Here is a 13,402-nt window from a genome sequence, read left to right on the forward strand (position 1 = left end):
GCCCAAATGAGAACAAAAAAGAACACAAACTTGCACAAAGGAAATGCAAGCAGATAGTAAGGATTACAAAAAAGATTCTACGGAGCATATCTGTTAACATTAAGACAAATAATAAAAGAGTTATTTAAATACATCAGATGCAGGAAACTAGGTAAGGAGGCGGTTGGACCACTGGAAGACAAGGGAATTAAAGGAGCACTAAAGGGGGTTAAGGAGATTTCAAAGAAGCTGAATGAATTCTGTGTGTCTGTTTTTACTGCAGAAGATGTAGAACAGACAAACATGCCTGAAGTGACATTTTTGGGAAATGAGTCTGAGGAAATGAAACAAATAACAGTGACAAGAGATGAAGTTCTAGATCTTATTAACAAATTGAAAAAATAAACCAAATCACTGGACCCAGATAGTATCCATCCAAGAATTCTTAAAGAACTCAAATATGAAATTTTTGATCATCTAACAAAAATATGTAAGATAACCCTGATTGTTCTCTCTACCAGATAACTGGAAAGTGGTTAATGTAACACTTTATTTTTAAGTGTCCGAAGGAGATTCGGGAATTAAAGGTTTGTTAACGATGTGCAATCTCGGTAAATTGGTAGAAAACATTAGAGGTAATATTTTCAAGCATATAGAAGGACAAGTCCAGCTGAAGAACAGCCACATGGCATCTGCAATGGCAATTCCTGTCTCATTAACCTTTTAGAGTTCTTTGAGAGCATCAACAAGCATGTGAACAAAGGTGATTCTGGTAGAAGTTGTTTACTTGGACTTTCAAAAGGCTTTTGACAAAGTCCCTACACAAAGATTCATGAACAAACTTAGCAGTCATGGGATAACAGGAGAGGTTGTTCTATATATTGGTATAGAACAAAAAGCAGAAGGTAGGAATAAAGGGACAGTTCCTACAATGGAGGGAGAAAAACAGTGGGGTCCCACAGGGATCTGTATTGAGACCAATGCTCTCTAACTTGTTCATAAATGATCTGTTAGGGCAGTGAGGTGGCCAAGTTTGCCAACAACACCAAATTATTTATGGTGGTTAAAAGAAAAAGAGATTATGAAGAGCTCTAAAAGGATCTCTCCAAACTGGGGGAAATAGGCAGTAAAATGGGAAATGAGCTTCAATGTAAGCAACTATAACTATAAGCACCTTGGGGCAAAAGTTATAACTTCACATATATGCTGATGGAGTCTGAGCTGGTGTGAGTGACTAGGAAAGAGATCTTGAGGTCATGACAGGTAGCTCAATGAAAATGTTGACCCAGTGTGTAGCTGCAGTGAAAAAGGCAAATTTCATGTTAAGGATCATTACGAAAGGAATCAAAAATAAAATGCCAATAGCATAATGCCTTTATGCAAATCAATGGTGTGATGACACCTGGAAATATTGTGTACAGTTCTGGTCACTGCATCTCAAAAAAAGATATTTGAGCTGAAAAAGGGCAACCAAAATGATAGAGGGGCTGGAGCAACTCCCCTGTTAGGAAAGTGTATTGTGTTGGAAGCTTTTTAGCTTAGAAAAAAGATGAGTAGCAGGGGCGTAATAGAAGCATGTAAAATTGTGCATGACTTGCAGAATGATTATTGTTATAAGAGAACCCAGGATTGTCGATTGAACCTAAATGCTGGAGAGACTCAAGACAAACAAGAGAAAGAATTTCTTCACAGAGCACATAATTAAACTACTAAATTTGCTTTCACAAGATGTAAAACTGGCCGCCAACTTGGAAGGCTTTCAAACAGGGATTAGACCAATTCATGGAGGACAAGGCTATCAACGGTTACTAGTCATGATGGCTATACAATACCTCCAGTATCAGAGGCAGTATGCCTCTCAATACCAGATGCTGAGGAACATGAATGGGAGGGTGCCAGTGCACCCATGTCCTTCTTGTGGGCTTCCCATAGCCATCTGGCTGAACTCTGTGGGAACAGAATGCTAGACCAGATGGGACTTTGGTTTGATCCAGCAGGGGTAGTAGAAGGATCTATGAGCTTCCCAGATATATGTAATGTTCAAGGCAATTGAGCCTATAGACATAAGAAATACTAAAATAATTCACAGTGTTGTCTGGAAGTGAAACTTCCAGGTTTGCACTGAATGTGAAAAATGAAAAGAAAACAAAAAAAAACTTTTCCCCTCCCCACTCTTCAGAACCCTCCCCCATTTCCACACTATATAGTAGAGGTGGGCAATTTGTGGCTCTCCAGATGTTTTTGCATACAACTTCTATCTTTCCTCATCATTGACTACGCTGGCTAGGGCTGATGGGACAAAAGAGGACACCAATTTGTTATAGGCCAAATTGTTTGGAGGGCCACAAATTGCTCACTCCTCCTATACAGCAAGAAAATACTCAGGTTCAGGGCTGGCAGCCAGCCCAAATCTAGCTTTATACAGGATAGCAGGAGACTGCCTAGGGAAGGCTGGAGAAAAGGTGTCTCCTCTTTCCCTCTCCTGGAATTACCCCACAGAGAGGCCTAAAGAGCACTATATGGCTCTTGTACCAGGACAGCTGGAGCTCTGAACGTGATGAGGATACAGTACAACTGTTTGTGGTAAGCTCCACTAGTATCTAATAACTAATGTGCCAAAAAAAATAATAATAATGGTGAAGTGCTGATCATCTGTTTCACAGTGGTTTCAAAGCTTTCTATCAAGATTTGAAATATGCAACTATTACGCTCTCACTCCTGCTCTCCAAGGCAGTAACAGGTGCTCCATGTTAGTAAGTGACCAACATTTTCAGTACCCTGCCTTCCGCTTGAAATACATATTGATTTGATTTTACAGCAGGCACTATTGCTGTAGCGCCTTAGGGACTGAATTAAATTGCAAGCAAAATTTTGGGGCAGAGGGTGGAATACCATTTTCTATCAGTGAACAGGATTCGACTAGATTATCCTTAAGGCCTACAACCTGCCCTACAGGTAGTCACAGTCTTGCATATAGAAACCACAAACTAGTGTACTGTATTACTTTTCAACCACAAGTACACCACTACCTTTGAAAAGTAGACACTACAGCAGTGTCTAGCAAAGAAAGATGCCCGACAAATCTAACATTAACATCCCTACTCAAAACTGGCAGAATTTCAAACAATTTTAGATTGATAGTGTGATATGTATTTCACTAATTAAGAGCATTCATTTTTAAACATACTGGAAAGAACATTCATTGCTGAGATAAGATCAGTGAACACATTTCCCTTGTCTGGAGTTGCATTATACTACTCATGCTTTTTGCCTTCAGGAAGAAGTTAGCTCAGCAATATGTATTCTCTTGCTAAAATGCTGTAAATTACTTTAGGGATTAAATCCTGACGTTATAACTTGAAATGGAGGGGATGTACAATAGTTATATAGGCACAAATAATTATTTTTAATATTAAAGTTTCCATCCACCTGTTTTTTAAACTGTTGGCATTCTTCAGGTGTAAGCGTGTCTGCTTTGGCAATAAGTGGAATGATGTTCACTTTTTCATGCAGGCGCTTCATAAACTCAATATCCAAAGGCTTAAGTCTGAAAAAAAGAGAAAAAAGTATTGTGATTCTGCAAATAACGTTTCCCGAACAAAGCAGCTAAAAACAAGATGCACACATACTGTTCAGAGAAACCAAGTCCCTTGTGAACACTGCAAAAATCTACATGAGCAAATGTTCACGATGAATGCAGTGAAGTACCACAGCTTTCTTTTCTTATTTAATAGTTGCAACTATATATATATTTATTTTTACAGAAGAGGAAACTAAGGGTGCAATCCTACTGCAATGATCGTAAGCCTCCGAACCTGGATGCTGATAGTCATCCTATGCAGGGCAGCCAGATCTTTACCTCCCTGTCCTCCTGCCTTCATTTTCAAAAGCATCTCCGAGGGGGAGCAAAGGAGGCTGGAGAGGCCTCAGGATAGTTCGTATCCTGGCCTCCCTGGCCTCTTCCCCTTTCTCACCCCCTTTTCCCCCTCTCTGACGTCACGTTCCCGACCTCGGAGAGGCAGCCAGCACAGAAAATTAGTCCTAGGGCTAATTTTCAAATTTAAAAAGTTAAGAAGTCACCAAATCTGGACTACATAAAAGTTCTTACGGAGCTCAAATTTGAAATTGTTTTGCTAACAAAAATATACAACATCACTAAAATGGGTCTCCTTACGAATTTTTTTTTAAAGGTAACTGATGTTACACTAATTTTTAAGAGAGATCTGGAAGAGTCAGGAAGTTATAGGCTCACTGGCCTGACTTTTTACCCAGATAAATTGATGCAAAGCATAATTAAAGCCACAACAAAACATTCATGAAGGATAAGGCTAGCAATGATGGCTAGTCATGATGTCTATATATTACCTCCAGTATCAGAGGCAGTATGCCTCTGTATATTGGTTGCTGGGGAATATGAGCGGGAGGGTATCACTGCACTCATGTCCAACTTGTGGCCTTTCCACAGACAGCTGGTTGGCCACTGTGTGAACGGAATGCTGGACTAGATAGGCATTTGGTCTGATTCAATATGGCTCTTATGTTGTTACAGAAAAATTAGCCTGCAGAAAAATCAGCATGCCTTTTAAGAAGTAATTGATAGTAGTACATGAAAAGAATGGGTTTTTTAAACTAAAGGGATGGGAAAGTTAATAAAGTGGACTGTAAGAAAATCAGTTTGCTCAACTAGAAGACATTCTACATATCCTTGTGTTTGCGTTCTGTGATTAGCAATCCTATATTCACTTATCTACGAGTAAGCCCCACTGAACTCGGTGCTTATTTCTCATGGTCTTACTTCTGAGTACACATCTACAGGATTGCAAGAGTCTTCTACTCCTATTCTGCTTAACAAGTTAAACTTGATAGCTTAGAGTAAAAACTAAGAGGGAGCACCAAGCCTTTTCTCTGATGGATATTATGGAAGGTATTTTCTTTATTATATTTTAAACAGCTTTTTCATTGGAGCACCCAAAGCAATATTCAAATTCTATAAGACCTACAATTCCAATAGTCATGAGTTTGGGTCTGTCAAATTCAAATCATAATATATGCGTTGAATTTTCAGTAATCCGGATTCAGACCATATTTCAGCTGCCTAATTGTGTGTGGCCAGAAGCTTCTGCCAATGGTTTGCAGACAGACAGGCAAGAGAGGCTGCTTCACACATTACAGAGAACAAGTATACATGTAGAGGGAGGCCCAACTAATATATGGCTCTCTAGTGTGCACACATGTCACATAAAATGCGCATCTCAATATAGTTTTAATGAATGTGCTACATATACATTATATGAATGCAGTGTGTTAAGCAGTCCTCCCCCTACTCACTCAGTGTAGAGGAAAATGAGTCTAAGCAGTTGCTCTCCATCATCTCTTAACATTTCCCTCCCTTGAAGCAGTCTTAGGGCACAATCCTAACTAAATAGTTAGCCGCCTCTGACCTCGGAGGCAACCGCCTATCCAAGGCAAAGCAGGAGAGGCACGGGGAGATCGTTCCCTCCACGCCTCTCCTGCCTTGCTCTTTTTCACTAGACAGCCATTTTTGGCTGTCTAGCGGTGGGCAGCCGACCAGGAGAGGAAGCTGCCATATGACATATAGGATGCGTTGTACATGCAGCTCTGCTCTCCCTGCCCCAGAACGCTCCACAGCCCCGTCCCTTTTCAGTCGCTCCGAGTGCAGAGGATGGGGAGTCTCTACGCTGCCTCTGAGGCAGCGCAGACAAGGGGGAAAGTCGGATTTCCGGGAACCAACCTCAGAGTGCGAGCTCCGAGGTTGGTTACCGGAATAGAGCATATCCTATGGCCCTCTAGACAGCATCTAGTAGCTATAGGATTGCTCTCTTTATCTCTGACAAGAGACTGTACTGTGTGAATTCTCCCAGGCTTGGAACTTCACTTGAAACAGGAAATTAGTACAAGGGAAACCATGCCAACTATTAATCAACCCTGTTCTCTTCACCAGAGTACCCCACCCCCTTTCATTTCCTTGCTTTAGCTAGCATTTTTGATCTGGAGAGGTTTCCTATCTTATCCAAGTGGCTAAACCCTAATATAGGACTGGAGTGCCATCACAACCTCTGCAGCGAAGTCAGCTGAACTCTGATCCTGTTCCAAACAAGGCAGTTTGGCTTAAATAAAGGAGCAGGGCTTCTTAAAATTCTTGATACAAGTTCCTAAAGACATTTTCATGTTATTCAGAAGGGAAAGGTCTCGTTTAATTGGAGAAATAATAATCAAACAAGGCAAAAGGGACCCAAAACAGCCTACAAAATGCAAACAAAGTCAGGTAAAGTAATTTCCTTTACTAAATCTAACCACCACAACACCATCATAAAACTCAGGACTAAGAAAACAGATAAATCTTACTTAAACAGAAGTACACAACTGTTTATATTCCATAAGTGATTAAGCTGTTATCTAAGAGTATTTTTAGTAAATGGCTATTGAAATGAAAACAATTAAAAGGTTTTCAAAAAAGGAAGGTGTCAGTGAGCTTTCAAATCAGACAATATCCAGCTCTTGCTTTCTTCAGATTCTGACCTTGCAAGTCTCTCTCCACTTCTGGCACTGGTCTGAGGGTTTGGTGCAGGAAAGCTGGATGAAACTGAATCCAGATGAGACTGAAAAGTAAAGTTGGCAGGCCCCATGACCTAGGAATGTGTTCATGAATCACTGATTCATGACTGAGGTCAGCAGCTTGCCTCCAACTTTTTCCCAGGATGGCAGTATATTTTAGATTCAGAATCAGAAGCTTCAAGTGTCACACTTAAGGACTACCACAATCTTTGAACATTTGGTGTTAGCAATACTGAGACAAACAAGGAAAGCTGGACAAAAAGTGGATGAAGCTTGTCCTCCTTAGAGGTAGTTAGATGACCCCTTGCATGACCAATACAGACAACATTGACTGAAAAAATGTAAACCGTACACCTATATTAAGTGATATATAAAAGTTATGAATGAAGAAGAGTCACATGCACCTCTAGTTAAGGCCTGGCATGTATGACTTTGATAGCGACCCTTCTGTTAGTTAGCTCACCATTAATAGGACTGGCATGTTTTTCCAGCATCAATAGTTACTCCCCAGACAGATAGGTGGCAAACTCTATAACACTTTGCTTATACAGCTGACTTCAACTAAATATCACTTTTTTTCTTTTCCATATACATCCTCATACAGACCAAGTCTTAATACAACTAATACTGGATGTTACAGATTTTATTAAATTCTAGTTAAGATATTCAAGGCCCAGGATTAAATGCAATTTAATCCTCCCCACACACAGAAATATTAAGAAGTCAAAGGGGAGCAAGGAAGGTAGAGAAAAGGTACATCAATCTGTATCAACCATGAACTGAGAAATTCAATATGTGGCTTTTATTATGCACTGAAGCTCCCACTCTTTCCTCTTAAATGTAATGAAGAAATTAATGTTTTGGATATCCTCTGACACACAATGAATACATTACGCGAACCAAAGCTAACTGACAAAAGAGGCACTAAAGGAACCAAGAAAACTAGCAAATAATCCTACGTCCTGCTATTTTGGATTTAGTGCAAGTCACCTTTGCTAGTGTTTGACAAGAGAAATTACTTAGGAGATTAAACCATGCTTGCAATCCTATGCTGAGACACATCTGATCTTGTAGATTGAATGCATGTACTTGGAAAAGTTTTAAGGGTACAGGGAGTAGAAAAAGTTACATTTTCTACTGACCCATGTCCTGAAGGAGCAATGAAATATAAGCAACACTGCACCCTGTTGTCTGGCATCTGACGTCTGTTCACTCGTGATTCTGCATTGAGATAGTCTTCAAACTTACTGTCGATGTAATCAATAACTGGCTGCCAGCTGGAATATGCAAATACAAATGTTTCAAGTTAAATGACCATTCTTAAACATGTACTGCACCAAAGCAAGTTAAGCATAACTTTAAGTAATTTGCATATAAATGCTGCCGATATTCTGTTCACAAAGAAGGCTAATGGGGTTAAGCATAGACTAATGTCTTTTAACTTGAACATGTCAAATCTAATCAATATTTTTCCAGGAACTATAGTTAGCTAGCTTAAAGATTAGCATTTGTATTCTATTGGGTTATGCTTACAATCAGTAAATGGAAGCATTATTACAACAGGCATGCAATTTGCCACTCACCAGAGCTTCTCCCAACTTCTTCCACCAGAACATTCATTGCCTTTCCCCTACCCTTATTACACCTGCTACTGCTAGAATGCAGATCAGTTCTAATGGCTGCACAAGAATGCACTCCCCCTCTCATCCACCTATCTCAGGCTTTAAGGGATAATGGCCCTTTCAAGTGTGGAGAGAGGGAGAGCTGCACTTTATTCCCCTGGGTAGAAATACAGGAGCAGCTGCTACAGTAAGAGAAAAGGAAAGGTCATGTGCACAGCTGAGGAAAGAGGGCCAGGAAGGAAGAGTGGTGGCAATAAGTAGATGCTACTGGTGCAAATGGAGGAGAGGTCAGAGAAATAGGGAGGACACAAGGACCCCCCCCCCCCCAATATTGACAAAGCTGCGGGGCAATTCATCTAAAAAAAAAAAAAGGATTAGCTTAGTAGTATTAAAATAAAACATTTAAGGCAACTGAAGGAATATTCTTGACAGGATATCAGGAGATTTTATCTTGTGACATCACAGAATTACAGTCACCTCCTTGACATTTTACATAGTGAACAGCCAACCAATATTTACCTCAGAGCTAATCAAAGAGAAACTAAAGAAGACATTGTTACAAAATTTGTACAACTATATTATTTTTAATATATTTCTGGCCAACAGAATAGTGGCAGAAGAGACAAAGTAGAATTCAGTTCTACTTCAAAGAAATGCAGATGTTCTGAGTTAGTAACCACCACTCTGGAATATTAGAAACTGCTTACCAATTGCTATTATCCACTGCATCACCAAATCCTGGTGTGTCAACTATTGTTAGCAGCAGTTGAACGCCGCCTTCTTTGATTAGAACTTTAGACTGTTCAACCTGAAAAATAAATTAAAAAAAGATGATCATCTATATGCTTGAGAACTGAATGTGGTATTTCTCCAAGTAAAAAAAATGCTGAACAATGAGCACCACATCCTGAATATTACAGTTGTTTATACTTACTGTGGTTATTAATTGTTATTATTCATTATTATTATGTTGTTATTGCTGTTGTTGTAGGTGTGCATACTCACCAGTTGCTCCCATAGAAAAATGTTCTGCTTATGGTTTCTATGTATGCATTTTTATATGTGGGATCCTCTCCTGGATCAGAAATTTTTATGTTATGTTTTTATTTGTTTTATATATAACAAGTTTGGATCCCTAGTTGCTCTTCTGTGAATAAGTGGTTCTTTCTATTCAAGGAAGCGATTGTGATCTAGGGGAGGTCCCACTGGCATTAAGAAAAGAAAAATTGCAATTTTTGCAATTACCCCTTCCCTCTGCAGTCCCTAGTGCCACCTGTCACGTTGTTCCCAAACCTCCAGAGGAGATGGGGGCCCACAGGGGGAATCACAAAAGTTGCCTTTCCCCTTCTGCCAGTTCGAGCATCACATAAGCAGAGTTCCACTCACAAGCCATAATCTTTAAAACACACATAATAAGCTTGTCCACTTTGCTCAGTCTGCTTCTGCTAGTCATTAGGGAGAAGCAAAAACTTGTGCCACAACTCCTGAACAGTGGAAAGTTTCAGAAGTCATTGCTCACAAGAACTTGCATGTCTAACTTATCTTCCCAGTGAAAGCACCTCACAATACTGAATTGTATTTGAGTGGCATGATTGCTCATCTTGTAATGCACACTTTCTTGGTCACAGTTATGTTGACTATTCAGATTATATATGCAGGACTGTGTGTGCACCACAATTCTCCGGGAGCACAGGAAACCCACAGAATGTGGTACTCCGCTTTCATTAAAAGAGAGGTGTCTATGGTTGCAAAGGTACACTTGAAAATGTGGAGGCAATGCCTGCTGAAAAACCCCAAACCAGAATGGCTGAATTTCAAATGTTTGGGGCAATACTCCAGTACCCTCTATAGCTCCTTACCCCTTTGTTGTGACAAAAAATAAAAATCTGTTATCCACCAGCAGAGGAGAACATCAATAGAACCAATCTCAAAGAACACCTGTTTGATTCATATCCATTCCATAAAGCTATACTGCCCAGAGAACTTAATGTTAATGGGCAGTGTAAAAATGCACTCAATAAATAAAATTTCTGCACATACTTAGCACTTAGTGAACTTAAATAGGGTAACATAGGGTGCGTGGAGGCTTTTTCTAGAAATGCAGAAAGCCTAAATATACACAGGGATCTTCCCATGACCTTAATCTTGACTGGGGCTAGAAAATTGGTCAGGAACATGACTGCCTCCACATGCCATACATATAAGATGGAAGACCTCAACATCTGACCACCACTGCTTATCTGTGATAATTCATGACAACTTCAGCCAGCCTCCTTGAACACTGCTTATGCTTCCCAGAATATTATTCGGTGGCAACAGAAAAACTACGCAATACAAGGCAACTAGCTTCATAGGTTACGGTGCCAGAACAGTTGTCAAAGAAACCGATCTCCTGCATGCACCCATGCCAATTCCACTGTACTGATTTCTGATTCATGGACTTTGTGAAGAGATTGGTCAGTTTAACAAAGCCTGAAGCCCTACTGTACCTGTGCAGTATTGTGATCTGATTCCCTGTTTGTTAGAAGAGGAGCAGGGCTTTTCCTAAGACAAATTTAGAACAGCACAGTGGGATGCAATCTCCGCTAGTGTGCATGGTGTATGCCACAACACAACGTGCATTTTCCTTGTGGGCAAGCACATTTTATTGGTTGCTACTTCCCCCAAGTTTGGGCCCAAGGGCACACTTGGTATTTTGAAAAAGTGCCCTTAGAAGAAGAACAGTCAGGGCCAAACTACATGTTTCTTTAAAGCAGCAGCTTGCAGCTACGCCTCTGCTTTTAAAAAAGAAGCAATTAGAGGCCTACAGGGCGGGAAGGCTTATCCTCTTCCCTCCTCAACCATCATCAGGACATAGATCAGCCCCACTGCCCCCGCAAGCTAGGAACTTCAGGAGAAAAGTTGAGAATAAAGTTCCTATTGCTGCCAAACAGAATTTTCTAAAGTTCCTAGCACTGGGTCTTTCTTTCTTTCTTTCTTTCTTTCTTTCTTTCTTTCTTTCTTCTTATATGCCTCTTGATATAAGATCTAAGCAGTTTACATAAGGAATATATAAAATACAGTACAAACGCCAACAATATAAACAATATAAAATGCTGGAGGAACATTGAAACTCAGAAAACTTCAGCTGTTGAGTGGTATAGAAATGAAACAAATAGAATGCATTCTGATAGATGTCAGTTCCAGAAGCACAGGCAACACAATGTAGCCAAATAGGAAGGGCAGTATTGAAGGTACAGTAGGAACTAGCAAACAGAGTTGGTTCTCTTATGATTGATAAACAATGCCAAAAAGAAGTTACGTTGCACAACTAGGAAATGACTGTGCAGGCAACGTTGACAGAGATTGCAAATCCATTCAAAATGAATGGGAAGAGACTGAAAAATATCAGCGTCAATGAACTTCAATACCTCACTCCAAAGGCCCATCATGAATTACTTGCGTGCATTGTTCTAAGTGCAACAGCTAATTGCACACAAGGTTCTTGAGTCTTGCTCTGTTTCTGCATTGCAGTGAGAGTGTTGATAGGACCAAAAACTAACAAAATTTGTGTTATGGCTAAGGTAGTAACAAGAACAGGGGAGGAAGAGCAGTACTTCCTTGGCAATGTTGAGGCTTAAGAACGAGGCACAAAAACGTGGCACAGAGGGCCTGTATGTTGCTATAGGGCCTGTATGCTCAAATACTATAGGAAAACTGGAGATTGAAGATGGAAAATCATCTTCATGTCCTCTCTAGTTACAGATGGAGCAAGTGCCAACACTGGGTATGAGCATGGCCTGTGGACCAAACTGGGAAGCACGAATGCAGAGAACGCAAACAATGAGCTTGTACCCACTTCTCAAGATTTGGTGTGCCATGCATAAATCCGATCTGGCATGGCAGTCACTGAGGACGCAATCCTATGCATGTTTAGACAGAGAAAAGGCCTACAACTCCCAACATGCCCTGGCCAGCATTGTTGGCCGCAGCATGCTGCGAGTTGTAGGCCTTTTCTCTGTCTAAACAGGCATAGGATTGTGCCTTAAGAGACATTAAGTTGTAGAGGCAAGACATATTTATCAAAAGCTGATTAGGGTGTGTTCTTTCATCTGTAAGTCAGGGCTGCACACCTCTGAACTCCAACAAGTGGCTGCTGACAACAACATGAATCTGATGAAGCTGTCCTATATTTAAGGTTCAGTTGACAGAATTGTGTTGAGACGTATTGGAAGTGAATTCAAACACCCTGACATGCACTTGTGTTCTTCCAGAACTCAATTTATAACAGATCAGCAGTTGACTGAAATAGATGTTCCAACTGAATTTTTAACCCTTGAGGTTTGCTATTGATGAAGAGCACCTTTCCACTATCAAGGTTTTTATTTCCCTGAAGCTGGTCTGAAAGCAGTGCATATTACCATTTGCTCTGATCTAGACGGGTCAAGTATCATGAGTTCAAGGACATGGAGAATATGGAAGAAGCCTACAGGATGTTTCTCAGAAACCTGGAGCACGCTTTTGCTCAAAATAAGCATTACACAATTGTGAACACTGCTCTAGCTCGCATTCTTGTTATCAAGCCATACAGTGTAGATGTGAAGCATCTGTCTGATCAGCACTAATAATATTCTGAAGTCTTTAGGCAGGTCCAGCATGCAATTGGACACCTCTTTGTCTACCACAATATGCTGTCCCGGTACATGTGGGACCCTAGGCCAGCAGCACTCTACTGGACCAATAAGCAATTTTATTGAGTAACTGACAGTCCAAAGGGCAAGGAGCAGCCATATTTACCTGGCCTCTTTCCTAAAGTTAATTCTAAAAGGTGCTTTTTAGAATTTGAACTTGACGCTTTTGGGGACAAGGCTAGCTAAGCAGGGTCTGCCCTGGTTAGTATTTGGATGGGATTCCACCTGGGAATCAGGCTTCCTGCATTGAGCAGGGAGTTGGACTCGATGGTCTTGTAGGCCCCTTCCAACCTTATGATTCTATGAGTTATATGATCTATGAGATTCCAAGAAAAAAACAAGTGTTGCAACAAGTCTGGTGAATTAAAAGTGTTTTTTTATTTTCTTTCTCCATTTGACTACTGATTCAGAGCTGCACAAAATTCCCATTAGAATTTCACAAATCTAGCTTAGAACTGCACATTGTGTAGAACTTCCAATTAGAAAAAGCCCTGAAAAAGCAGCAAGTGGATAAAGGCCTTATTTTCTTCCTACCCTAAAAGGCAACTCTGTAGT

General features: G+C 40.4%; 1 protein-coding gene across 6 annotated transcripts in view; it reads right to left on the minus strand.

Moving 5' to 3' along the window:
* Positions 1-13,402, minus strand: part of SEPTIN7 (septin 7) — an 82,586-nt gene that overhangs the window by 24,209 nt on the left and 44,975 nt on the right. For all 6 annotated transcript variants that reach the window (XM_084857881.1, XM_084857878.1, XM_084857880.1 and 3 more), the window contains exons 4-6: positions 8,885-8,985; positions 7,698-7,832; positions 3,409-3,526 (exon numbers count right to left, since the gene is read on the minus strand). In XM_084857881.1, the coding sequence (XP_084714007.1) occupies positions 3,409-3,526; positions 7,698-7,832; positions 8,885-8,985 (354 nt within the window). The remainder of the gene's footprint in view (positions 1-3,408; positions 3,527-7,697; positions 7,833-8,884; positions 8,986-13,402) is intronic.

The sequence above is a fragment of the Heloderma suspectum genome, chromosome 5 (assembly GCF_057233095.1).
Source record: "Heloderma suspectum isolate Gila_16-S chromosome 5, 16-S_ref, whole genome shotgun sequence".
In the NCBI taxonomy this organism is placed as follows: Eukaryota; Metazoa; Chordata; class Lepidosauria; order Squamata; family Helodermatidae; genus Heloderma; species Heloderma suspectum.